This window comes from Coregonus clupeaformis, chromosome 17 (assembly GCF_020615455.1).
Source record: "Coregonus clupeaformis isolate EN_2021a chromosome 17, ASM2061545v1, whole genome shotgun sequence".
In the NCBI taxonomy this organism is placed as follows: domain Eukaryota; kingdom Metazoa; phylum Chordata; class Actinopteri; order Salmoniformes; family Salmonidae; genus Coregonus; species Coregonus clupeaformis.
This window is the reverse complement of record NC_059208.1, coordinates 14,289,158-14,315,280: the sequence shown is the minus strand read 5'-3', so window position 1 is coordinate 14,315,280 and position 26,123 is coordinate 14,289,158. Positions and strand designations below refer to the sequence as shown.

Here is a 26,123-nt window from a genome sequence, read left to right as displayed (position 1 = left end):
CCAAACTACAGAGCAAGAGAGAGAGACAGACATCACACTCCCCAAACTACAGAGAGAGAGAGAGAGACAGACATCACACTCCCCAAACTACAGAGAGAGAGACAGACATCACACTCCCCAAACTACAGAGAGAGAGAGACAGACATCACACTCCCCAAACTACAGAGAGAGACAGACATCACACTCCCCAAACTACAGAGAGAGACAGACATCACACTCCCCAAACTACAGAGAGAGAGAGACAGACATCACACTCCCCAAACTACAGAGAGAGACAGACATCACACTCCCCAAACTACAGAGAGAGAGCGAGAGACATCACACTCCCCAAACTACAGAGAGAGACAGACATCACACTCCCCAAGCTACAGAGAGAGACAGACATCACACTCCCCAAACTACAGAGAGAGACAGACATCACACTCCCCAAACTACAGAGAGAGAGAGACAGACATCACACTCCCCAAACTACAGAGAGAGAGAGAGAGAGAGACAGACATCACACTCCCCAAACTACAGAGAGAGAGAGAGAGACAGACATCACACTCCCCAAACTACAGAGAGAGAGAGAGAGACAGACATCACACTCCCCAAACTACAGAGAGAGACAGACATCACACTCCCCAAACTACAGAGAGGGAGAGAGAGACAGACATCACACTCCCCAAACTACAGAGAGAGAGAGAGAGACAGACATCACACTCCCCAAACTACAGAGAGAGAGCGAGAGACATCACACTCCCCAATCTACAAAGAGAGAGAGAGAGACAGACATCACACTCCCCAAACTACAGAGAGAGAGCGAGAGACATCACACTCCCCAATCTACAAAGAGAGAGAGAGAGAGACATCCTGCTAAAGAGGATTGGCATAGATGTCATGTAGTAATGATCAGGGAATCAAGGCCTTGGCATGAGGAAAGCCAGATCCATCCATGGCAGGGCTGAGTTCATTAAGGCACACCATTGTGGAACACAGAACAGACATGCCTTCACTATTCATGTCCTTCCTACCTGCTAGGTTCAGTAGGTTTCACCCTGCTGAACGCAGCCCAAGGTCATTACTGCCTCCACCATCTGCTCCAGTCACAGCCGTCTCTACACAACATGTTTCACCACTGGTGTACGTGAACGCAGCCCAAGGTCTTTACCAAACATGTGGTAGTGTTTGAATAGACAGCATATGTAGTCGCTTCACATGGGTGGATACATTTTATATGGACATACGTGGTCACCTATGTTCGTGTATGTTACCATGTGGTCTCTACCTAATGGGAGTCTTGTATATTCACCTGTCAGCTGACCTCTCTCTGTGCTGTGTGTGTGTCTGCGTGTGTGTCTGCCTACTCTTCAAATGTGCCTCTTCCTCCCTCCTCACCCCAGGAAGATGCTCCAGTCCCTGGGTCGTCCAGAGGTGCACATGGCCCTGGAGGTGGTGATAGTGTCTGGGTCGGGTCAGGAGCATGCTGGGTGTCTGCTGCTGACAGGGGAGGTGTTGTTTGTGGTCAGTCTGTCTGAGGACACACAACAGCAGGCCTTCCCCATCACTGAGGTGGCCTGTCAACAAGACCCCCACCACCTGGGGGCGCTGACGCTCACGCTGCAGCAGCAGAGACTCACCAACGATGTAGAGGTAGGCGTGAGGGGGGGTCTTGGTGTGTGTGTGATCATCATATGGTCCTTTAGCAGACGCGTTTATCCTTAGCGAATTACAGTGAACAAAAATATTCAGATATCAAAACATGCAGGAAACATCACTAAACCTCTCTCTTTCCTCTCGTCTGCTATCCTCCTCCTCCTCCTCCTCCCCCATCCTCCCCCTCCCTCCCCCATCCTCCCCCTCCCCCTCTCCCTCCCCCCTTCTCCCCCCTCCCTCCTCCTCCCCCTCCTCTCCCTCCCCTCCCCCCTCCCCCTCCACCCCCTCCCCCTCCTCCCCCCTCAGGGTGACAGTGGTAGGGAGCAGTTGTCGGAGCAGCAGTATGGTCGCCTGGTGGACTATGTGACACGTGCGTCTGCGTTCCTCTCCCCCTCGGCCTCGTCCCTCCAGCAGGCTCCTCCCATCGCCCCGGCCGAGCCTCCGGCCGCCGTCGCCAAGACCTACCGTTACCTGGTCAACCCCGCCCACGCCGCCGTGTTCGTCTCCAAGTTCACCATGGTCAAGAACAAGGCGCTGCGTATCGGCTTCCACTGACACAGAGACTCTAACACACACACACACACACGTACACACACCTTTACAGAGACCCTAACACACACACACACGTACACACACCTTTATAGACATACACGTACACCTGAACACACACCTGTTGCACTCCCTCTTTAGGTTGAACATCCACAAACTGCCCTTAAGGTGTAATGTCCTCTTCATGCATTAAGGAACAGAGCACCCTATCATAGAACAAGGGAAGAGGGTTTAAACTTTGATTTACTCTTAAACATTTCAATAAAACACAGTGAAAACACCCATCCCCTGTGGCAGTGAACACTAATGTTGAGGAGACTGCGGAGGGGCTACAGTAAGACGTCTAGTATTCAGTACGTCCCAAATGGCACCCTATTCCCTATATAGTGCACTACTTTTGACCATGCCCCATAGGGCTCTATGTAGGGAACAGGGTGCCATTTGGGACATACACATTCACCCGTCATATTGTCCTTGACTGAGTTTCTCTGTGCTCTTTATTCTTGCGTATAACTGAGCTGTTTAAACCTCTTAATGCTGACAGCCACTCTGACTGTTGTCACGGTGCTAGTGGGGGTGCAGTGGAAATGACGAACGCTGGTAGTAGGAATATAATGGTTCATATCCAAGCTGTCGACCAAAATATGTTGGGGTTGTTGCTTTTTGTTTTACCTATGTATTTTTCTAGAAGATGTAACACATTATGATGAGCTGTTTAATGTGTATTTTCAGTTCATGCCAAGATCATTATCATAGTACCTTTTTTATTGTGTTAAAACACAGCTTTATGGAATAATACATCATTTTGTACTCTAATGCTTTTGATGTCTGCATCACGTGTCAAACTCATTCCATGGAGGGCCGAGTGTCTGCGGTTTTTCGCTACTCCCTTGTACTTGATTGATGAATTAAGGTCACTAATTAGTAAGGAACTCCAGTCACCTGGTTGTCTAGGTCTTAGTAAGGAACTCCCCTCACCTGGTTGTCTAGGTCTTAGTAAGGAACTCCCCTCACCTGGTTGTCTAGGTCTTAGTAAGGAACTCCCCTCACCTGGTTATCTAGGTCTTAGTAAAGAACTCCCCTCACCTGGTTGTCTATGTCTTAGTAAGGAACTCCCCTCACCTGGTTATCTAGGTCTTAGTAAAGAACTCCCCTCACCTGGTTGTCTATGTCTTAATTCAAAGGAAAAACCAAAAACCTGCAGACACTAGGCCCTCCCTGGAATGAGTTTGACCCCCTGGTCTACATGGATAATATATTGTATTAATAGTTGAATAAATGACATTCTAATAAAATATTGAAGTTGTGATGGTTGCATAATTCCCTTTACCAATAATAAAAGCTCAGGTTTTTATCAAAGTTAGTCGATCTACAATGTATTGTTCAGGGTTGGATTGCAAGCACAGAAGCACATTAGTGCTCAGTATTATCCAGACAAAGCCACAATGAGGCGACATTAGTGCTCAGTATTATACTGACAAAGCCACAAGGAGGCGACATTAGTGCTCAGTATTATACTGACAAAGCCAGGAGGTGACATTAGCGCTCAGTATTATACTGACAAAGCCACAAGGAGGTGACATTAGTGCTCAGTATTATGCTGACAAAGCCACAATGAGGTGACATTAGTGCTCAGTATTATACTGACAAAGCCAGGAGGTGACATTAGCGCTCAGTATTATACTGACAAAGCCACAAGGAGGTGACATTAGTGCTCAGTATTATGCTGACAAAGCCACAATGAGGTGACATTAGTGCTCAGTATTATACTGACAAAGCCAGGAGGTGACATTAGCGCTCAGTATTATACTGACAAAGCCACAAGGAGGTGACATTAGTGCTCAGTATTATACTGACAAAGCCACAATGAGGTGACATTAGTGCTCACTATTATACTGACAAAGCCAGGAGGTGACATTAGTGCTCAGTATTATACTGACAAAGCCACAAGGAGGTGACATTAGTGCTCAGTATTATACTGACAAAGCCACAATGAGGTGACATTAGTGCTCACTATTATACTGACAAAGCCAGGAGGTGACATTAGTGCTCAGTATTATACTGACAAAGCCAGGAGGTGACATTAGTGCTCAGTATTATACTGACAAAGCCACAATGAGGTGACATTAGTGCTCAGTATTATACTGACAAAGCCACAATGAGGTGACATTAGTGCTCAGTATTATACTGACAAAGCCACAAGGAGGCGACATTAGTGCTCAGTATTATACTGACAAAGCCACAATGAGGTGACATTAGTGCTCAGTATTATACTGACAAAGCCAGGAGGTGACATTAGCGCTCAGTATTATACTGACAAAGCCACAATGAGGTGACATTAGTGCTCAGTATTATACTGACAAAGCCAGGAGGTGACATTAGTGCTCAGTATTATACTGACAAAGCCAGGAGGTGACATTAGTGCTCAGTGTTATACTGACAAAGCCACAATGAGGCGACATTAGTGCTCAGTATTATACTGACAAAGCCACAAGGAGGTGACATTAGTGCTCAGTATTATACTGACAAAGCCACAATGAGGTGACATTAGTGCTCAGTATTATACTGACAAAGCCACAATGAGGTGACATTAGGGCTCAGTATTATACTGACAAAGCCAGGAGGTGACATTAGCGCTCAGTATTATACTGACAAAGCCACAAGGAGGTGACATTAGTGCTCAGTATTATACTGACAAAGCCACAATGAGGTGACATTAGTGCTCAGTATTATACTGACAAAGTCAGGAGGTGACATTAGTGCTCAGTATTATACTGACAAAGCCACAATGAGGTGACATTAGTGCTCAGTATTATACTGACAAAGCCAGGAGGTGACATTAGTGCTCAGTATTATACTGACAAAGCCACAATGAGGTGACATTAGTGCTCAGTATTATACTGACAAAGCCAGGAGGTGACATTAGTGCTCAGTATTATACTGACAAAGCCACAATGAGGTGACATTAGTGCTCAGTATTATACTGACAAAGCCAGGAGGTAACATTAGTGCTCAGTATTATACTGACAAAGCCACAATGAGGTGACATTAGTGCTCAGTATTATACTGACAAAGCCAGGAGGTGACATTAGTGCTCAGTATTATCCTGACAAAGCCAGGAGGTGACATTAGTGCTCAGTATTATACTGACAAAGGAACAATGAGGTGACATTAGTGCTCAGTATTATACTGACAAAGCCACTAGGAGGTGACATTAGTGCTCAGTATTATACTGAGAAAGCCACAAGGAGGTGACATTAGTGCTCAGTATTATACTGACAAAGCCAGGAGGTGACATTAGTGCTCAGTATTATACTGACAAAGCCACAAGGAGGTGACATTAGTGCTCAGTATTATAAAGACAAAGCCACAATGAGGTGACATTAGTGCTCAGTATTATACTGACAAAGCCACAAGGAGGCGACATTAGTGTTCAGTATTATACTGACAAAGCCAGGAGGAGGTGACATTAGTGCTCAGTATTATACTGACAAAGCCACAAGGAGGTGACATTAGTGCTCAGTATTATACTGACAAAGCCAGGAGGAGGTGACATTAGTGCTCAGTATTATACTGACAAAGCCAGGTGGAGGTGACATTAGTGCTCAGTATTATACTGACAAAGCCAGGAGGTGACATTAGTGCTCAGTATTATACTGTTAAAGCCAGGAGGCGATGTTAGTGCTCAGTATTATACTGACAAAGCCACAAGGAGGTGACATTAGTGCTCAGTATTATACTGACAAAGCCACAATGAGGTGACATTAGTGCTCAGTATTATACTGACAAAGCCACAATGAGGTGACATTAGTGCTCAGTATTATACTGACAAAACCAGGAGGTGACATTAGTGCTCAGTATTATACTGACAAAGCCAGGTGGTGACATTAGTGCTCAGTATTATACTGACAAAGCCACAAGGAGGCGACATTAGTGCTCAGTATTATACTGACAAAGCCACAAGGAGGTGACATTAGTGCTGTCTGTCTGCCACTGGGCGCGTTCGAGTAGATCACTTTTGTCAAGTTGGTGACAATCATTGGTCACCGCCTTTCGAAGTGTGTTGCATTATGGGGATACAATTTGTCCGACTTGCGCCTACATGTCGACTGCATGAACTTTACAACAAACATGTGATCGAAGGTCATGAAGTTGACTGCAAAATGTCTGTAGTTGCTCCTCACCAACTGCAACTTGCAGATATCGCCAGCATTGTGGGAGGAACTATTTGTCAAACAATCATTCGTGTTTTTATTTGACCCATGCGAACAGGACCAAAGACATGACTAAACAGGAAGCAACTTTGCTGCGATTCATGTAAACAGTGGCTTTGCGAAAGTATTCACCCCTGTTTGCATTTTTCCTATTTTGTTGCCTTACAACCTGGAATTAAAATAGATTTTTGGGGGGTTTGTATCATTTGATTTACATGACATGCCTACCACTTTGAAGATGCAAAATATTTTTTTATTGTGAAACAAACAAAAGACAAAAAAACAGAATACTTGAGCGTGCATAACTATTCACCCCACCAAAGTCAATACTTTGTAGAGCCACCTTTTGCAGCAATTACAGCTGCAAGTCTCTTGGGGTATGTCTCTATAAGCTTGGCACATCTAGCCACTGGGATTTTTGACCATTCTTCAAGGCAAAACTGCTCCAGCTCCTTCAAGTTGGATGGGTTCCACTGGTGTACAGCAATCTTTAAGACATACCACAGATTCTCAATTGGATTGAGGTCTGGGCTTTGACTAGGCCATTCCAAGACATTTATATGTTTCCCCTTAAACCACTCGAGTGTTGCTATAGCAGTATGCTTAGGGTCATTGTCCTGCTGGAAGGTGAACCTCCGTCCCAGTCTCAAATCTCTGGAAGACTGAAACAGGTTTCCCTCAAGAATTTCCCTGTATTTAGCGACATCCATCATTCCTTCAATTCTGACCAGTTTCCCAGTCCCTGCCGATGAAAAACATCCCCACAGCATGATGCTGCCACCACCATCCTTCACTGTGGGGATGGTGTTCTCGGGGTGATGAGAGGTGTTGGGTTTGCGCCAGACATAGCGTTTTCCTTGATGGCCAAAAAGCTAAATTTTAGTCTCATCTGACCAGAGTACCTTCTTCCATATGTTTGGGGAGTCTCACACATGGCCTTTGGCGAACACCAAACGTGTTTGCTTATTTTTTTCTGTAAGCAATGGCTTTTTTCTGGTCACTCTTCCGTAAAGCCCAGCTCTGTGGAGTGTACGGCTTAAAGTGGTCCTATGGACAGATACTCCAATCGCCGCTGTGGAGCTTTGCAGCTCCTTCAGGGTTAGCTTTGGTCTCTTTGTTGCCTCTCTGATTAATAACCTCCTTGCCTGGTCCGTGAGTTTTGGTGGGCGGCCCTCTCTTGGCAGGTTTGTTGTGGTGTCATATTCTTTCCATTTTTCAATAATGGATTTAATGGTGCTCCGTGGGATGTTCAAAGTTTCGTTAATTTTTTTATAACCCAACCCTGATCTGTACTTCTCCACAACTTTGTCCCTGACCTGTTTGGAGAGCTCCTTGGTCTTCATGGTGCCGCTTGCTTGGTGGTGCCCCTTGCTTAGTGGTGTTGCAGACTCTGGGGCCTTTCAGAACAGGTGTATATATACTGAGATCATGTGACACAGATTGCACAAAGGTGGACTTTATTGAACTAATTATGTGACATCTGAAGGTAATTGGTTGCACCAGATCTTATTTAAGGTCTTCATAGTAAAGGGGGTGAATACATATGCACGCACCACTTTTCAGTTATTTATTTTGTGTATGTCCATTACATGAAATCCAAATAAAAATCTATTTAAATTGCAGGTTGTAATGCAACAAAATAGGAAAAACGCCAAGTGGGATGAATACTTTTGCAAGGCACTGTATGTACAAATGAATGTGATATTTGAGGCGCTCTCTCCCCAGTTCCTAGTACAATGTAGGTTACACACATTTACAGTGTGTGATATGGGGGATGGAGACGTTTATTTCGACATTACAAACAATAACTTTTACAAACAATGGCAACACTTCCATGTTGCACTGAGCCTTGCCTGTTGGAAAGCCACATCAGTGACAGACTTTAGGCTGTAGCAGATGCACCTCCCCGGACTCAATTTCTCGACGATCGTCTGCAGTCGGTTGCTTCAGCCTTACCACTCAAACAGGCCCATTGTCTGTCCTGGGGGAGAGGACAGAGCACTGCTGGGCATGGTGTTGGCTCTGTCTGGACTGGGGGAGAGGACAGAGCACTGCTGGGCATGGTGTTGGCTCTGTCTATCCTGGGGGAGAGGACAGAGCACTGCTGGGCATGGTGTTGGCTCTGTCTGTCCTGGGGGAGAGGACAGAGCACTGCTGGGCATGGTGTTGGCTCTGTCTGGACTGGGGGAGAGGACAGAGCACTGCTGGGCATGGCGTTGGCTCTGTCTGGACTGGGGGAGAGGACAGAGCACTGCTGGGCATGGTGTTGGCTCTGTCTATCCTGGGGGAGAGGACAGAGCACTGCTGGGCATGGTGTTGGCTCTGTCTGTCCTGGGGGAGAGGACAGAGCACTGCTGGGCATGGTGTTGGCTCTGTCTGGACTGGGGGAGAGGACAGAGCACTGCTGGGCATGGCGTTGGCTCTGTCTGGACTGGGGGAGAGGACAGAGCACTGCTGGGCATGGTGTTGGCTCTGTCTGGACTGGGGGAGAGGACAGAGCACTGCTGGGCATGGTGTTGGCTCTGTCTGTCCTGGGGGAGAGGACAGAGCACTGCTGGGCATGGTGTTGGCTCTGTCTGTCCTGGGGGAGAGGACAGAGCACTGCTGGGCATGGTGTTGGCTCTGTCTGTCCTGGGGGAGAGGACAGAGCACTGCTGGGCATGGTGTTGGCTCTGTCTGGACTGTCTGCTGCCCTTCGACTTCAGACTGTGGGCAGGGGACGAGTCTGGAGGAGAGGTGAGAGGAGGAGAGTACGGTGTTATTGTTGTTAAGCTCTGTCAGTCAAAGTTCAGTCTACATGTTGCAGGTGTGTTTTTGCAATGTGAGGACAGACAGCGCTGACTTGATTCTTCCCCTCCTATGGAAACCCTCCTGAACCCTCCTGAACCAGGAACAGTGGAGTACACACACACACACGCCCTGGCTAGCTCCACATAGAGTAGGTCTCTTTCCATTGTCAATCACAAGAGATCTGTCCCAAAGCTAGCTCCACATAGAGTAAGTCTATCTTTCTATGTAGACAGAAGGATCATGATGATAACCATGTGTAGTCTGACTGGAGGAACTCTCCTCAGAGTCCCATTAGAAAGACATTAACACTACGCTTCATTGCTACAACCACACGGCCTGAGCAGGCTCCAGCTAACGTAAAACTACAGCGCATTAACACACTCACTGGGGAACCACTGTGTAGTGCCGTAGAGACCCTTTGAGAATGGGCCATAGCTGTAATGTACTGTACTGTAGACACGTAGGAGAGGACTGTATTGTACTGTAGAGATGACCAGACTGTACTGTACTGTAGAGAGGACCAGACTGTACCGTAGAGAGGACCAGACTGTACTGTACTGTAGAGAGGACCAGACTGTACTGTACTGTAGAGAGGACCTGACTGTACTGTACCGTAAAGAGGACCAGACTATACTGTACTGTACTGTAGAGAGGACCTGACTGTACTGTACCGTAGAGAGGACCAGACTGTACTCTACCGTAGAGAGGACCAGACTGTACTGTACTGTAGAGAGGACCAGACTGTACTGTACTGTACTGTAGAGAGGACCAGACTGTACTGTACAGAGGACCAGCCTGTATTGTACTGTATAGAGGACCAGACTGTACTGTACTGTACCGTAGAGAGGACCTGACTGTACTGTACCGTAGAGAGGACCAGACTATACTGTACTGTACTGTAGAGAGGACCTGACTGTACTGTACCGTAGAGAGGACCAGACTGTACTGTACCGTAGAGAGGACCAGACTGTACTGCACTGTACTGTAGAGAGGACCAGACTGTACTGCACTGTACTGTAGAGAGGACCAGACTGTACTGTACTGTACTGTAGAAAGGACCAGACTGTACTGTACTGTACTGTACTGTACAGAGGATCAGCCTGTATTGTACTGTATAGAGGACCAGACTGTACTGTATTGTACCATAGAGAGGACCTGACTGTACTGTACTGTACTGTAGAGAGGACCAGACTGTACTGTACTATACTGTAGAGAGGACCAGACTGTACTGTACTGTACTGTAGAGAGGACCAGCCTGTATTGTACTGTATAGAGGACCAGACTGTACTGTACTGTAGAGAGGACCAGACTGTACTGTACTGTATAGAGGACCAGACTGTACTGTACTGTAGAGAGGACCAGACTGTACTGTACTGTAGAGAGGACCAGACTGTATTGTACTGTAGAGAGGACCAGACTGTACTGTACTGTAGAGAGGACCAGACTGTACTGTACTGTAGAGAGGACCAGACTGTACTGTACTGTAGAGAGGACCAGACTGTACTGTACTGTAGAGAGGACCAGACTGTACTGTACTGTAGAGAGGACGAGACTGTACTGTACTGTTTAGAGGACCAGATTGTACTGTACTGTAGAGAGGACCAGACTGTACTGTACTGTAGAGAGGACCAGACTGTACTGTACTGTAGAGAGGACCAGACTGTACTGTACTGTAGAGAGGACCAGACTGTAATGTACTGTAGAGAGGACCAGACTCTACTGTACTGTAGAGAGGACCAGACTGTACTGTACTGTAGAGAGGACCAGACTGTACTGTACTGTAGAGAGGACCAGACTGTACTGTACTGTAGAGAGGACCAGACTGTACTGTACTGTACTGTAGAGAGGACCAGACTGTACTGTACTGTAGAGAGGACCAGACTGTACTGTACTGTAGAGAGGACCAGACTGTACTGTACTGTAGAGAGGACCAGACTGTATTGTACTGTATAGAGGACCAGACTGTACTGTACTGTACCGTAGAGAGGACCTGACTGTACTGTACCGTAGAGAGGACCAGACTATACTGTACTGTACTGTACTGTAGAGAGGACCAGACTGTACTGTATTGTACTGTAGAGAGGACCAGACTGTACTGTACTGTACTGTAGAGAGGACCAGACTGTACTGTACTGTAGAGAGGACCAGACTGTACTGTACTGTAGAGAGGACCAGACTGTGCTGTACTGTAGATAGGACCAGACTGTACTGTACTGTAGAGAGGACCAGTCTGTACTGTACTGTAGAGAGGACCAGACTGTATTGTACTGTAGAGAGGACCAGACTGTATTGTACTGTAGAGAGGACCAGACTGTACTGTACTGTAGAGAGGACCAGACTGTACTGTACTGTAGAGAGGACCAGACTGTACTGTACTGTAGAGAGGACGAGACTGTACTGTACTGTTTAGAGGACCAGATTGTACTGTACTGTAGAGAGGACCAGACTGTACTGTACCGTAGAGAGGACCAGACTGTACTGTACCGTAGAGAGGACCAGACTGTACTGCACTGTACTGTAGAGAGGACCAGACTGTACTGTACTGTACTGTAGAGAGGACCAGACTGTACTGTACTGTACTGTACAGAGGCCCAGCCTGTATTGTACTGTATAGAGGACCAGACTGTACTGTACTGTACCATAGAGAGGACCTGACTGTACTGTACCGTAGAGAGGACCAGACTATACTGTACTGTACTGTAGAGAGGACCAGACTGTACTGTACTATACTGTAGAGAGGACCAGACTGTACTGTACTGTACTGTAGAGAGGACCAGCCTGTATTGTACTGTATAGAGGACCAGACTGTACTGTACTGTAGAGAGGACCAGACTGTACTGTACTGTATAGAGGACCAGACTGTACTGTACTGTAGAGAGGACCAGACTGTACTGTACTGTAGAGAGGACCAGACTGTATTGTACTGTAGAGAGGACCAGACTGTACTGTACTGTAGAGAGGACCAGACTGTACTGTACTGTAGAGAGGACCAGACTGTACTGTACTGTAGAGAGGACCAGACTGTACTGTACTGTAGAGAGGACGAGACTGTACTGTATTGTTTAGAGGACCAGATTGTACTGTACTGTAGAGAGGACCAGACTGTACTGTACTGTAGAGAGGACCAGACTGTACTGTACTGTAGAGAGGACCAGACTGTACTGTACTGTAGAGAGGACCAGACTGTAATGTACTGTAGAGAGGGCCAGACTCTACTGTACTGTAGAGAGGACCAGACTGTACTGTACTGTACAGAGGACCAGACTGTACTGTACTGTAGAGAGGACCAGACTGTACTGTACTGTAGAGAGGACCAGACTGTACTGTACTGTACTGTAGAGAGGACCAGACTGTACTGTACTGTAGAGAGGACCAGACTGTACTGTACTGTAGAGAGGACCAGACTGTACTGTACTGTAGAGAGGACCAGACTGTACTGTACTGTAGAGAGGACCAGACTGTACTGTACTGTAGAGAGGACCAGACTGTACTGTACTGTAGAGAGGACCAGTCTGTACTGCACTGTACTGTAGAGAGGACCAGACTGTACTGTACGGTAGAGAGGACCAGACTGTACTGTACTGTACTGTACTGTAGAGAGGACCAGACTGTACTGTACTGTACTGTAGAGAGGACCAGACTGTACTGTACTGTAGAGAGGACCAGACTGTACTGTACTGTAGAGAGGACGAGACTGTACTGTACTGTTTAGAGGACCAGATTGTACTGTACTGTAGAGAGGACCAGACTGTACTGTACTGTAGAGAGGACCAGACTGTACTGTACTGTAGAGAGGACCAGACTGTACTGTACTGTAGAGAGGACCAGACTGTAATGTACTGTAGAGAGGACCAGACTCTACTGTACTGTAGAGAGGACCAGACTGTACTGTACTGTACAGAGGACCAGACTGTACTGTACTGTAGAGAGGACCAGACTGTACTGTACTGTAGAGAGGACCAGACTGTACTGTACTGTACTGTAGAGAGGACCAGACTGTACTGTACTGTAGAGAGGACCAGACTGTACTGTACTGTACTGTAGAGAGGACCAGACTGTACTGTACTGTAGAGAGGATGAGACTGTACTGTACTGTAGAGAGGACCAGACTGTACTGTACTGTAGAGAGGACCAGACTGTACTGTACTGTACTGTAGAGAGGACCAGACTGTACTGTACTGTAGAGAGGACCAGACTGTACTGTACTGTAGAGAGGACCATACTGTACTGTAGAGAGGACCAGACTGTACTGTACTGTACTGTAGAGAGGACCAGACTGTACTGTACTGTAGAGAGGACCAGACTGTACTGTATTGTAGAGAGGACCAGACTGTACTGTACTGTAGAGAGGACCAGACTGTACTGTACTGTAGAGAGGACCAGACTGTACTGTACTGTAGAGAGGACCAGACTGTACTGTACTGTACTGTAGAGAGGACCAGACTGTACTGTACTGTAGAGAGGTCCAGACTGTACTGTACTGTAGAGAGGACCAGACTGTACTGTACTGTAGAGAGGACCAGACTGTACTGTACTGTAGAGAGGACCAGACTGTACTGTACTGTAGAGAGGACCAGACTGTACTGTACTGTAGAGAGGACCAGTCTGTACTGTACTGTAGAGAGGACCAGACTGTATTGTACTGTAGAGAGGACCAGACTGTATTGTACTGTAGAGAGGACCAGACTGTACTGTACTGTAGAGAGGACCAGACTGTACTGTACTGTAGAGAGGACCAGACTGTACTGTACCGTAGAGAGGACCTGACTGTACTGTACCGTAGAGAGGACCAGACTATACTGTACTGTACTGTAGAGAGGACCAGACTGTACTGTACTGTACTGTAGAGAGGACCAGCCTGTATTGTACTGTATAGAGGACCAGACTGTACTGTACTGTACTGTAGAGAGGACCAGATTGTACTGTACTGTACTGTAGAGAGGACCAGCCTGTATTGTACTGTATAGAGGACCAGACTGTACTGTATTGTAGAGAGGACCAGACTGTACTGTACTGTAGAGAGGACCAGACTGTACTGTACTGTAGAGAGGACCAGACTGTACTGTACTGTAGAGAGGACCAGTCTGTACTGTACTGTAGAGAGGACCAGACTGTATTGTACTGTAGAGAGGACCAGACTGTATTGTACTGTAGAGAGGACCAGACTGTACTGTACTGTAGAGAGGACCAGACTGTACTGTAGTGTAGAGAGGACCAGACTGTACTGTACTGTAGAGAGGACGAGACTGTACTGTACTGTTTAGAGGACCCGATTGTACTGTACTGTAGAGAGGACCAGACTGTACTGTACTGTAGAGAGGACCAGACTGTAATGTACTGTAGAGAGGACCAGACTGTACTGTACTGTAGAGAGGACCAGACTGTACTGTACTGTAGAGAGGACCAGACTGTACTGTACTGTAGAGAGGACCAGACTGTACTGTACTGTACTGTACTGTAGAGAGGACCAGACTGTACTGTACTGTACTGTAGAGAGGACCAGACTGTACTGTACTGTAGAGAGGACCAGACTGTACTGTACTGTACTGTAGAGAGAACCAGACTGTACTGTACTGTAGAGAGGATGAGACTGTACTGTACTGTAGAGAGGACCAGACTATACTGTACTGTACTGTAGAGAGGACCAGACTGTACTGTACTGTAGAGAGGACCAGCCTGTATTGTACTGTATAGAGGACCAGACTGTACTGTACTGTAGAGAGGACCAGCCTGTATTGTACTGTATAGAGGACCAGACTGTGCTGTACTGTAGAGAGGACCAGACTGTACTGTACCGTAGAGAGGACCAGACTGTACTGTACTGTAGAGAGGACCAGACTGTACTGTACTGTACTGTAGAGAGGACCAGACTGTACTGTACTGTAGAGAGGACCATACTGTACTGTAGAGAGGACCAGACTGTACTGTACTGTAGAGAGGACCAGACTGTACTGTACTGTAGAGAGGACCAGACTGTACTGTACTGTACTGTAGAGAGGACCAGACTGTACTGTACTGTCATACCATCATCATCATGAATATCATCATCATCATCATTATGACTATCATCTTCATCATGACCATCATCATCATCACCATCATCATCATCATCATGACCATCATCATCATTATGATCATCATCATCATCATCATCATTATGACCATCATCATCATCATGACCATCATTATGACCATCATCATCATCATGATCATCATCATCATCATCATGACCATCATCATCATCATTATGACCATCATCATCATCATTATGACCATCATCATCATCACACAACATGCACACACATTTATACTGACTCTACACACACACATACAATCATCATGTACACTGCTGCTACTCTGTTTATCATATGTCCTGATGCCTAGTCACCTTACCCCAATACATATGACTACATGGCCAAAGGTATGTGGACACGACTTCAAATTAGTGGATTTGGCTAATTAAGCCACACCCGTTACTGACAGGTGTATAAAATCGAGCACACAACCATGCAATCTCCATAGACAAATATTGGCAGTAGATTGGCCCATACTGAAGAGCTCAGTGACTTTCAACGTGGCACCGTCATAGGATGCCACCTTTCCAACAAGTCAGTTCATCAAATTTCTGCCCTGCTAGAGCTTCCCCAGTCAACTGTAAGTGCTGTTATTGTGAAGTGGAAACGTCTAGGAGCAACAACGGCTCAGCCACGAAGTGGTAGGCCACACAAGCTCACAGAACGGGACTGCCGAGTGCTGAAGCGCGTAGCGCGTAAAAATCGTCTGTCCTCGGTTGCAACACTCACTACTGAGTTCCAAACCGCCTCTGGAAGCAATGTCAGCACAAGATCTGTTCGTCTGGAGCTTCATGAAATGAGTTTCCATGGCCGAGCAGCCGCATACAAACCTAAGATCACCATGCGCAATGCCAAGCGTTGGCTGGAGTGGGACTAGTGGTGGAGGGGTGGGACGAGGGGTAGGACTAGTGGTGGAGGGGTGGGACTAGTGGTGGAGGGGTGGGACTAGTGGTGGAGAGGTGGTGGAGGGGTGGGACTAGTGGTGGAGGGGTGGGACTAGTGATGGAGGGGTGGCACTATAATATAATAATAATAATAATATGCCATTTAGCAGACGCTTTTATCCAAAGCGACTTACAGTCATGCGTGCATACATTATTTTATTTTTTTTGTGTGTATGGGTGGTCCCGGGGATCGAACCCACTACCTTAGCGTTACAAGCGCCGTGCTCGACCAGCTGAGCTACAGAGGACCACGTGGACCACGCTACAGAGGACCACGCACTAGTGGTGGAGGGGTGGGACTAGTGGGAGGGGTGGGAGGGGTGGGGGGGTGGGACTAGTGGTGGAGGGGTGGGACTAGTGGTGGAGGGGTGGCACTAGTGGTGGAGGGGTGGGACTAGTGATGGAGGGGTGGCACTAGTGGTGGAGGGGTGGGACTAGTGGTGGAGGAGGTGGGAAAAGATTAGCCTAGAGAGCATATAGCTAGCTACATCTAGGGGCTTTTATGTTTTTCTGTCATGCATAGTGTGCAGTAGCCTATATATCATATATGTATTGGATAACGGCACAATCATTTAGGCTTTTTTGGGCTTGGGCTCATAAAATGTCTTTAATGTAGGGTTTATAAAATGTATTTCATGTAGGGTTTATAAAATGTCTTTAATGTAGGGTTTATAAAATGTATTTAATGTAGGGCTCATTAAATGTCTTTAATGTTAGGGATTATAAAATGTCTTTAATGTAGGGTTTATAAAATGTCTTTAATGTAGGGTTTATTAAATGTCTTTAATGTAGGGCTCATTAAATGTCTTTAATGTAGGGTTTATAAAATGTCTTTAATGTAGGGTTTATTAAATGTCTTTAAATGTCTTTAAATGTCTTTAATGTAGGGTTTATAAAATGTCTTTAATGTAGGGTTTATAAAATGTATTTAATGTAGGGTTTATAAAATGTATTTAATGTAGGGTTTATAAAATGTATTTAATGTAGGGCTCATTAAATGTCTTTAATGTTAGGGATTATAAAATGTCTTTAATGTAGGGTTTATAAAATGTCTTTAATGTAGGGTTTATTAAATGTCTTTAATGTAGGGCTCATTAAATGTCTTTAATGTAGGGTTTATAAAATGTCTTTAATGTAGGGTTTATTAAATGTCTTTAAATGTCTTTAAATGTCTTTAATGTAGGGTTTATAAAATGTCTTTAATGTAGGGTTTATAAAATGTCTTTAATGTTGGGTTTATAAAATGTCTTTAATGTAGGGTTTATTAAATGTCTTTAATGTATGGCTCATCAGGCTCAGGTAGCATCAGGCTTGAATTTTCGATCAAATCTCTAATCAAATCGAGACATAGGCCTATTTACAGTACATGCTTTATATGCTTTTGAATTACACTTCCGGTTTTGGCGGGAAATACCGAGTAGAAAATGGATTTATTCTCGGGATGGAATATTTGTAAAATACCGGGAAAATATTAAACCCTAGGCAGTATTGTAGAGTCTGTCAACAGATTGTGGGATGCGATGATTAACAAGGAACTTTTTTCCGGTCCGGCAATTTTTCCTTCACTGATCATAGGGCGGTGCACAATTGGCCCAGCGTCGTCCGGGTTTGGCCGGTGTAGGCCGTCATTGTAAATAAGAATTTGTTCTTAACTGACTTGTCTAGTTAAATAAAGGTAAAATAAAATAAAATTTTAACATTTAAAAAATCGAAGCAGGTGTTTCAAATTACGGAAGGGGCGTGGACATTTGGGCCATGCTTTGGCTGAGAGTTTCCATTTATGGGGGTGGAGACTTCACTAGTATCGTTACCAAACCCATATTTATGTTTATTTATTTTCCCTTTCATACTTCAACTATTTGCACATTGTTACAACTCTACATAGCCATAATATAACATTTTAAATATCTCTATAACATTAAATGTCTCTATTCTTTTGGGAGTGTAATCTTTACTGTTAATTTCTGATTGTTTATTTCACTTTTGTTCATTATCTCATTCACTTGCTTTGGCAACGTAAACATATGTTTCCCATGCCAATAAAGCCCTTTGAATTGAATTGACAGATATACACTTTTCACATAATAATAATTGGGTTTGATATACAGTATTAATAATTATTTGGCAAAAAATGTGTTGAGATGCTAAAGTTGGTTTGAAAGGTGTATAGAGAGAGAGAGAGGTGTTTGTACCTGGTTTCTAGAGCGTTCACAGTAGTGTGTGAAGTAGAACCCGGCCCGTGAGTCCACATGTGGGCCTGCAACATCCTCTCCATCCTCCTGTCCCCTAGAACAGGACTGGTGCTGCTGCTGCTGGCAGAACCTGTCTGACATCACACACGTTTAATAATAATAGTTTATTCAACTTATACAGCGCTTTTCATCAAATATAGACATCTCAAAGCGCTTATCTCAACTCTCTGTCGGTCACACCTAATACCTGTGTGTCCTGGTGTGGGGGTCCTGTCCCTGGGTAGAGAGGTGTCTGGGCAGATGGTGGGTCTAGGTATACAGGTGAGAGGGTGGAGGGTGGTGTAACGAGGGTTAGGGTTGACACCAGAGGGATAGCATAGCGGTCTCTTCCTCCACAGTGACAGTCTGAGAGGATCTGCTGCTCTCTGACTCAGCCTGAACCTTGGACCCCTGAGACCCACAACCAGTACACACCACAACAGGAAAAAATTCATACCAATACACAGTCATAAGGTCCACCACATACCTTTATTCACAAACTAACAACGTTTGGATCCTGCCAGGATCTTGGTCAGGTCATGGATCCTGCCAGGATCTTGGTCAGGTCATGGATCCTGCCAGGATCTTGGTCAGGTCATGGATCCTGCCAGGTTCTTGGTCAGGTCATGGATCCTGCCAGGATCTTGGTCAGGTCATGGATCCTGCCAGGATCTTGGTCAGGTCATGGATCCTGCCAGGATCTTGGTCAGGTCATGGATCCTGTCAGGAGCTTCGTCAGATCATGGATCCTGCCAGGATCTTCGTCAGGTCATGGATCCTGCCAGGATCTTGGTCAGGTCATGGATCCTGCCAGGATCTTGGTCAGGTCATTGATCCTGCCAGGATTTTGGTCAGGTCATGGATCCTGCCAGGATCTTCGTCAGGTCAGGAGGGGAGGGGGGGCATATTTCTTTAAACATTTTAAAAATGTTTTATCCAGTCGGATAAACACTCCAAACAGCCTACCCGACCGCTCGGAGGAGTCCGCATGGTCCTAAAGCACAATGTTGCCCCTTCCAATGATAAAAATGGACAAACATGCATTTTCAGAATGTGGAGGGGGCATGTCCCCCCCATCCCCAGTGAAAGTTGTGCCCCTGCTGCTATAAAATACAGGAACTATTGGATCCTGTAAACAACAGATTGCATGGTACGGACCAGTGGTTTTCAAACCGCTCCACTAGGACCCCCAGACGTTTAACAAATGGCACCTAATCAAAGAGCTTGATAATTAGTTGACTAAAATCGAATGTAATTGGTCGCGTACACATATTTAGCAGATGCAGCGAAATGCTTGTGTTTGTAGCTCAAACAGTGCTGTAATAACTAACAATACAAAACAGTACACACATCCCCAAAACACCAAGAAAGGAATGAAGACTGTGTCAGAGTCAGGAATATAAATATAGATGTATAGGATGGTGTGTATAGACAGTATGGACCGTATATGAATAGAAAAGGTGTGTACAGCAGTAGTTATATAGGATGAGCCTTAACTAGAATACAGTATATACATTTACATATGAAGTGGGTAAAACAGTATATAAACATTATTACAATGTTAAATTGGGTGTGCTAGCTCTGGAATAGTTCAAATACATGGAACGTCTGGGGGTCCACGAGGAGAGGTTTGAAAACCCCTGGTTTGGATGACCTTGTCAACCAGTCTCCTCACCAGTAGCAGAGCAGTGCCTCAGTGAGGCGGGGCTGTGCTCTCTGCAGTCTGTCCTCTCTCCAGCAGGGGGAGGTAGAGAGACCCAGTCTGGTCAACAGCTCACCATTCAGACTGCTCTGGTCACTGGTCAGCAGGTAGCAGCTACGCATCTGGACCAAATGCCTGTCACAATTAATCATCAGTCAGTCACGTCACTGGTTAAGAGGAAGGCTCATTGGCATCTCAGGTTCTATACTTCAATGATGGGTTAGGGTTTAGGTTTAGGTTAGGGTTGAGGTTAGGGTTTAGGTTAGGGTTTAGGTTTAGGTTTAGGTTAGGGTTTAGGTTTAGGTTAGGGTTTAGGTTTAGGTTAAGGTTAGGGTTTAGGTTAGGGTTTAGTTTAGGGTTATGGTTTAGGTTAAGAGTCGGTTAAGGTTAGGGTTACGGTTAATGGTTCGGATTTAGGGGTTCAGGTTAGGGTTCGGGTCAGGATTAAGGTGAAGATTAGGAGTTGTGGGTTAAAGGCCCAGTGCAGTCAAAAATGTGATTTTCCTGTGTTTTATATATATTTCCACACTATGAATAATATTGTGAAATTGTGAAAATTATGGTAATACCCTTTTAGTGTAAGAGCTTTGACATTTCTGCCTGTTTTGGTGGGATGGAGTTTTGGCCTTCCATGGTGACATAACCATGCAGTGAATTAGTTAATTAGTTAATAGACCAATAAGAAAGAGTTCCAAACCTCTCTGCCAATAACAGAACATTTTCTGTTGTCCCCTCCCCACTAAGACCACTCCTAGACAGTCATAGCAACATTTTTGTTTGAGAAATTGCCTTTTGCTAAGAAGCTATTTTTGTTTCATTTTGACCATTTTAATCACAGTAAGGTACTTCATTGTTACCCAGAAATGATTTGATATTGAGATCAAAACTGCTGCATTGGACCTTTAAGGAAATACTGAATGTGTATATGAATACCTGTTTTTCCTCCTACCGTCCTGTAGGGTGTTCAGTCTCTCTATATCCATCCACAGACGCAACAGCTTCTCTCCTGGTGTTCCCTTTAAGAACTCCTTAAACTCACCAAGACCCTGTCTATCACCATGGATACTACCAGTGCCATCATAGAACCTAAGGTCAGGGTCATCCTCCTCTGACCCTCCACCCTCCTCCTGCTCCTTCAGTCTGCTGTGGATGATGGCTGGACCTCCCTCACAGGGGCTCTCTGTGTGGGGACCACCTGTCTCCTCATCACTGCTACTGCTGCTACTCCAACTCATGTCCATCTCTGTCACCATGGTGACCTGTCTCTTGGCCATCTCTGTCACCATGGTGACCTGTCTGTCGTCCATCTCTGTCCCCACATCTCTCAGTATCCGCTCCATCAGACTGACAGCAAGCTGTTCTACTGGACTATAACAGGAGGGACTCTGGGGGTTGGGGTCCCCATTACCCTGATCTGTAGTTCCTTCCTCTGTCTCTGTGAGGTAGACTCTCATCTCCTGCTTTGGGCTGTGGGCTCCCTGTCTCCTGTCCCAGTCTAGAACTGAAGAGCAGAGAGGACGGGGGATGAGGAGTGAGGAAGAGAGGGCGTAGGACTCTGAGTCAGGGATGCAGGAGAAGCAGGCTGAGGTCAGACCCCTCTGTCCCTCCCGGCCCAGGGAGCACACTGGGGTTTTCACAGACTGGGTACAGACAGGCTGCTGCTTGTCCTTGACCTCAGCCATAGTCAACATGTCTGTTACTGAGGCTTGCAGACACACAGAGAACACAAACAGGAAAGTGTCGCCTGGGGTGAGAGAGTCAAAGAAATCCCTGGATCATACACAGCATATATATCCAACTACTGTTCCACCAACACCACAAAACATACACAGCATATACATCCAACTACTGTTCCACCAACACCACAAAACAAGTGTTTATTTAAGATGTGATGACGAATAATGATCTCCACTGTACTTAACATCATACTCCGACATATCATCTATATGAATAACCAGGATGTGCTGACCTGCCCCAGTGAGACATAGAGGACCTTCATCAGGGTCTCTCTGTCATCAGGCCCAGGGGAAGGACAGACAGGCTCTGTGGTGACAGGGTGTTGGACTGAGACGCCATCCCTCTTCTGGTTCCAGCCCCGAGGGCCCCACTGAGAAAGTAGCTTCGCTAACCTGGGAAACACCGTCAAGCATCAAACACACATCAATCAATCAAACGTTATTTATAAAACCCCTTTAAACAACATTTGTCACAAAGTGCAGGACTGCAGGGTCAGGCAAAGCTATGAATGGGTATGGAATAGAATATAAGTTTTGTCCCTGGAGTAGGATATTATTCTATCACTGTCTCAGGGTATGTCTACCTTCACTCTGCCAATACAGGTGTGTTACATTAGGTGTGTGACAGGCAGGTGTAGTGTGGGTCAGAGAGAGTCGCCTGCTCTCAACAGGTACAGTATATGGTAACATGGCACGCAAGAGAGATGTATGTGGCATTAGGTATCCATGAGCTGCAGGAAGTAGACCTATAGGTTGGGTGGAAGTAGACCTATAGGTTGGGTGGAAGTAGGCCTATAGGTTGGGTGGAAGTAGGCCTATAGGTTGGGTGGAAGTAGACCTATAGGTTGGGTGGAAGTAGGCTTATAGGTTGGGTGGAAGTAGACCTATAGGTTGGGTGGAAGTAGGCCTATAGGTTGGGTGGAAGTAGGCCTATAGGTTGGGTGGAAGTAGGCCTATAGGTTGGGTGGAAGTACGCCTATAGGTTGGGTGGAAGTAGGCCTATAGGTTGGGTGGAAGTAGGCCTATAGGTTGGGTGGAAGTAGGCCTATAGGTTGGGTGGAAGTAGGCCTATAGGTTGGGTGGAAGTAGACCTATAGGTTGGGTGGAAGTAGGCCTATATGTTGGGTGGAAGTAGGCCTATAGGTTGGGTGGAAGTACGCCTATAGGTTGGGTGGAAGTAGGCCTATAGGTTGGGTGGAAGTAGGCCTATAGGTTGGGTGGAAGTAGGACTATAGGTTGGGTGGAAGTAGGACTATAGGTTGGGTGGAAGTAGACCTATAGGTTGGGTGGAAGTAGGCCTATAGGTTGGGTGGAAGTAGGCCTATAGGTTGGGTGGAAGTAGGCCTATAGGTTGGGTGGAAGTAGGCCTATAGGTTGGGTGGAAGTAGGCCTATAGGTTGGGTGGAAGTAGGCCTATACGTTGGGTGGAAGTAGGCCTATAGGTTGGGTGGAAGTACGCCTATAGGTTGGGTGGAAGTAGGCCTATAGGTTGGGTGGAAGTAGGCCTATAGGTTGGGTGGAAGTAGGCCTATAGGTTGGGTGGAAGTAGGCCTATAGGTTGGGTGGAAGTAGGCCTATAGGTTGGGTGGAAGTAGGCCTATAGGTTGGGTGGAAGTACACCTATAGGTTGGGTGGAAGTAGGCCTATAGGTTGGGTGGAAGTAGGCCTATAGGTTGGGTGGAAGTAGGCCTATAGGTTGGGTGGAAGTAGGCCTATAGGTTGGGTGGAAGTAGGCTTATAGGTTGGGTGGAAGTAGACCTATAGGTTGGGTGGAAGTAGGCCTATAGGTTGGGTGGAAGTAGGCCTATAGGTTGGGTGGAAGTAGGCCTATAGGTTGGGTGGAAGTAGGCCTATAGGTTGGGTGGAAGTAGGCCTATAGGTTGGGTTGCACCGACGGGACCTAGCGATGTCATGTGTGGGTTGCGCCGCAAATCGTGTCAGGTCACAACAGCTTGTGTTCACAGGAATAGAATACCCATTCCAAAGTAAGAATAGCTTGGAACAAGCTGTTTAAATCTGTAAATGTATTCGGTGTATCTTATTCACTAACCAAACATTCCTCTGATGGAGGACGACGACGACAGCAGGAGTGTGAACAGGTAAGGAGATTAGATACATAGAGACGTAGGCTGCATCTGGTCTAAAGTAGTGAACTATATATTGAACAGGGTGCCATTTCAGATACAGCCACACAGTAAACAAAGATAGATCAAGTCAGGACAGACAGGATCAGGATAAGGGCAGTGCTGATATCAAGACAGATTAAGTCAGAACAGACAGGATCAGGATAAGGGCAGCGCTGATATCAAGACAGATTAAGTCAGGACAGACAGGATCAGGATAAGGGCAGTGCTGATATCAAGACAGATTAAGTCAGAACAGACAGGATCAGGATAAGGGCAGCGCTGATATCAAGACAGATTAAGTCAGGACAGACAGGATCAGGATAAAAGGGCAGCGCTGATATCAAGACTTGCATCAACAGGTTATATTACCCACACTAATAAAACATTGGGGATTACCTGTACTCAAAGTAGCAGTCACTTTGAATAAACAAGGGTATTCTTTCTTTTAGGATCCACTCCACTCCTTGTTCTCTGTCCAAGCGCTGTTAAGACATTCAAATCAATGATTATTATTCTCATTTAGATGATGTCACACACAGGTGTCCGATTTCATAAACTCCATATCATGAATCAACCAACTAATCTGATGAGAAACTTGAATAATATGATAATATAATATGCCATTTAGCAGACGCTTTTATCCAAAGCAACTTACAGTCATGTGTGCATACATTTTTACGTATGGGTGGTCCCGGGGATCGAACCCACTACCCTGGTGTTACAAGCACCATGCTCTACCAATTGAGCTACAGAGGACCACTTGAATAAAAAAAGCAATCATCTTTAGTTTGACTAAACTTACGAGGGCAATGTGGGGGTTGGCAAATCAAATCAAAGTTTACTTGTCAATTGCACAACAGGTGTAAAACAGTACAGTGAAATGCTCACTTGCAAGCTCTTTCCCACAATGCAGTATTCAATATCAAGATGACATACTATAAAGGAACAGGAGAATGTGAACTGACCAGAACAGTGTAGTGGTTGTCCACCATGGGTCTAGCAGCCAGCTCTGTTGGGTCAGTGAGAGGTTGTGATTGAAAGTACTGCAGGGCTGACCTGATCCTCCTAGGTAGAGCCTCCACTGCATCACTGACCACCTCAAACACACCAGTCTCCTTGTTGTACTGTACACACTCAGGGAAAGATTGTGTTGGAAGGAAACAGGACATTGGGACATTATTTGATTAACATCATTTAAAAAAAAATCAGATTCTGACAGGATACAGGGAAAGTGTAGCCCGTGTAATTGGTAAATTACCTTAAATCTGTTCAACCATTGAGGACCGTGAAAATAAAGCAATTCCACAAACATAACAATTTCCAACATCTTTGTGCTTTAGAAAAGTTTTGGCATTCATCAAAAAACTACAGCATTCACTTTAAATCCCTTGCCAGAATCCTAGAAGTCATATTAAAAGTTGTTCAACACAGTACAATACAAGTTGAAACGTTTAGAAAAATACATTCGTTTTTTAATTTTTATAAATAGGTTACTCACGAAATTATCGATGGTAAGGTAAGGTGGATCTATGGAAGAAAAATTCGAGACATTTATGGTGCTTTTAAGACAACTGATGGGAACTCCTTCAGATCAACTGGGAACTCGGAAATCTCTGACTTCCGAGCGTCCAAGACAACTGGAAACGAGGTCAAATCATGACGTCAGCGATTTTCAAGCCGGAGCTCTAGAAAGAGGCCCGAGTTCCCGGCTTGGAATTCCGAGTTGGATGACCGATCAAAACGAGTTTCCCACCCGGAGCGAGTTCTCAGTTGTCTTGAACGTATTGAACTTCCCAGTAGTTTTTAACGTTGAAAGTTCTCTCACCACAGAGGGCAAACGTTTTATTCAGCTGTTCTAGAATTCCCGGACTCACCTGTTGTAATCATCCCCAACATTCTTCACTTTATGTACTACAGTTGTCAGTAGTTATAATTCACCCAGAAACGCCTGCCCTGAACACCTCTGACCCTCCGTCACCAGACCTTTCAGTGTAATTACCGACAGAGGGGTTGCTATGGAAGTGAACTCAATCACATTGCAGAGGGGGCAGTAAAAGTCGTGACGCTGAGGAAAGTGCCATTCATCCATTTTTAAACTACTAAATATACTGCATTTTATTCA

The 26,123-nt window shown here is 45.6% G+C and overlaps 2 protein-coding genes across 2 annotated transcripts in view; one reads left to right on the top strand and one right to left on the bottom strand.

Moving 5' to 3' along the window:
• The window catches only part of LOC121585310 (vacuolar protein sorting-associated protein 13B-like), a 719,687-nt gene extending 716,595 nt beyond the window's left edge, over positions 1-3,092 (top strand). The window contains exons 64-65 of the mRNA XM_045226113.1: positions 1,383-1,632; positions 1,942-3,092. Of these exons, the coding sequence (XP_045082048.1) occupies positions 1,383-1,632; positions 1,942-2,190 (499 nt within the window). The 3' untranslated portion in view covers positions 2,191-3,092. The remainder of the gene's footprint in view (positions 1-1,382; positions 1,633-1,941) is intronic.
• Positions 3,093-9,000: 5,908 nt separating this feature from the next.
• On the bottom strand, positions 9,001-25,631 carry LOC121585431. The gene is made up of 9 exons (XM_045226629.1): positions 25,500-25,631; positions 24,967-25,125; positions 24,398-24,483; positions 22,109-22,268; positions 21,073-21,883; positions 20,113-20,274; positions 18,646-18,848; positions 18,399-18,532; positions 9,001-9,123 (listed from the first exon to the last, which is right to left on the bottom strand). Exons 5-9 carry the CDS (start codon positions 21,828-21,830, stop codon positions 9,100-9,102), a joined length of 1,281 nt encoding a protein of 426 aa, XP_045082564.1. The 5' UTR covers positions 21,831-21,883; positions 22,109-22,268; positions 24,398-24,483; positions 24,967-25,125; positions 25,500-25,631; the 3' UTR covers positions 9,001-9,099.
• Between the last annotated feature and the right edge of the window lie 492 nt (positions 25,632-26,123).

What these genes read in the sequence shown, in the direction of transcription:
- LOC121585431 (XM_045226629.1), bottom strand. Translation starts at nt 21,830, where the DNA reads ATGTTGACTATGGCTGAGGTCAAGGACAAGCAGCAGCCTGTCTGTACC. An exon ending in GACGGTAGGAGGAAAAACAG is followed by an intron (nt 20,275 to 21,072) that starts GTATTCATATAC and finishes TAATTGTGACAG; the next exon opens with GCATTTGGTCCAGATGCGTA. An exon ending in CCCCACACCAGGACACACAG is followed by an intron (nt 18,533 to 18,645) that starts GTATTAGGTGTG and finishes GTGTGATGTCAG; the next exon opens with ACAGGTTCTGCCAGCAGCAG.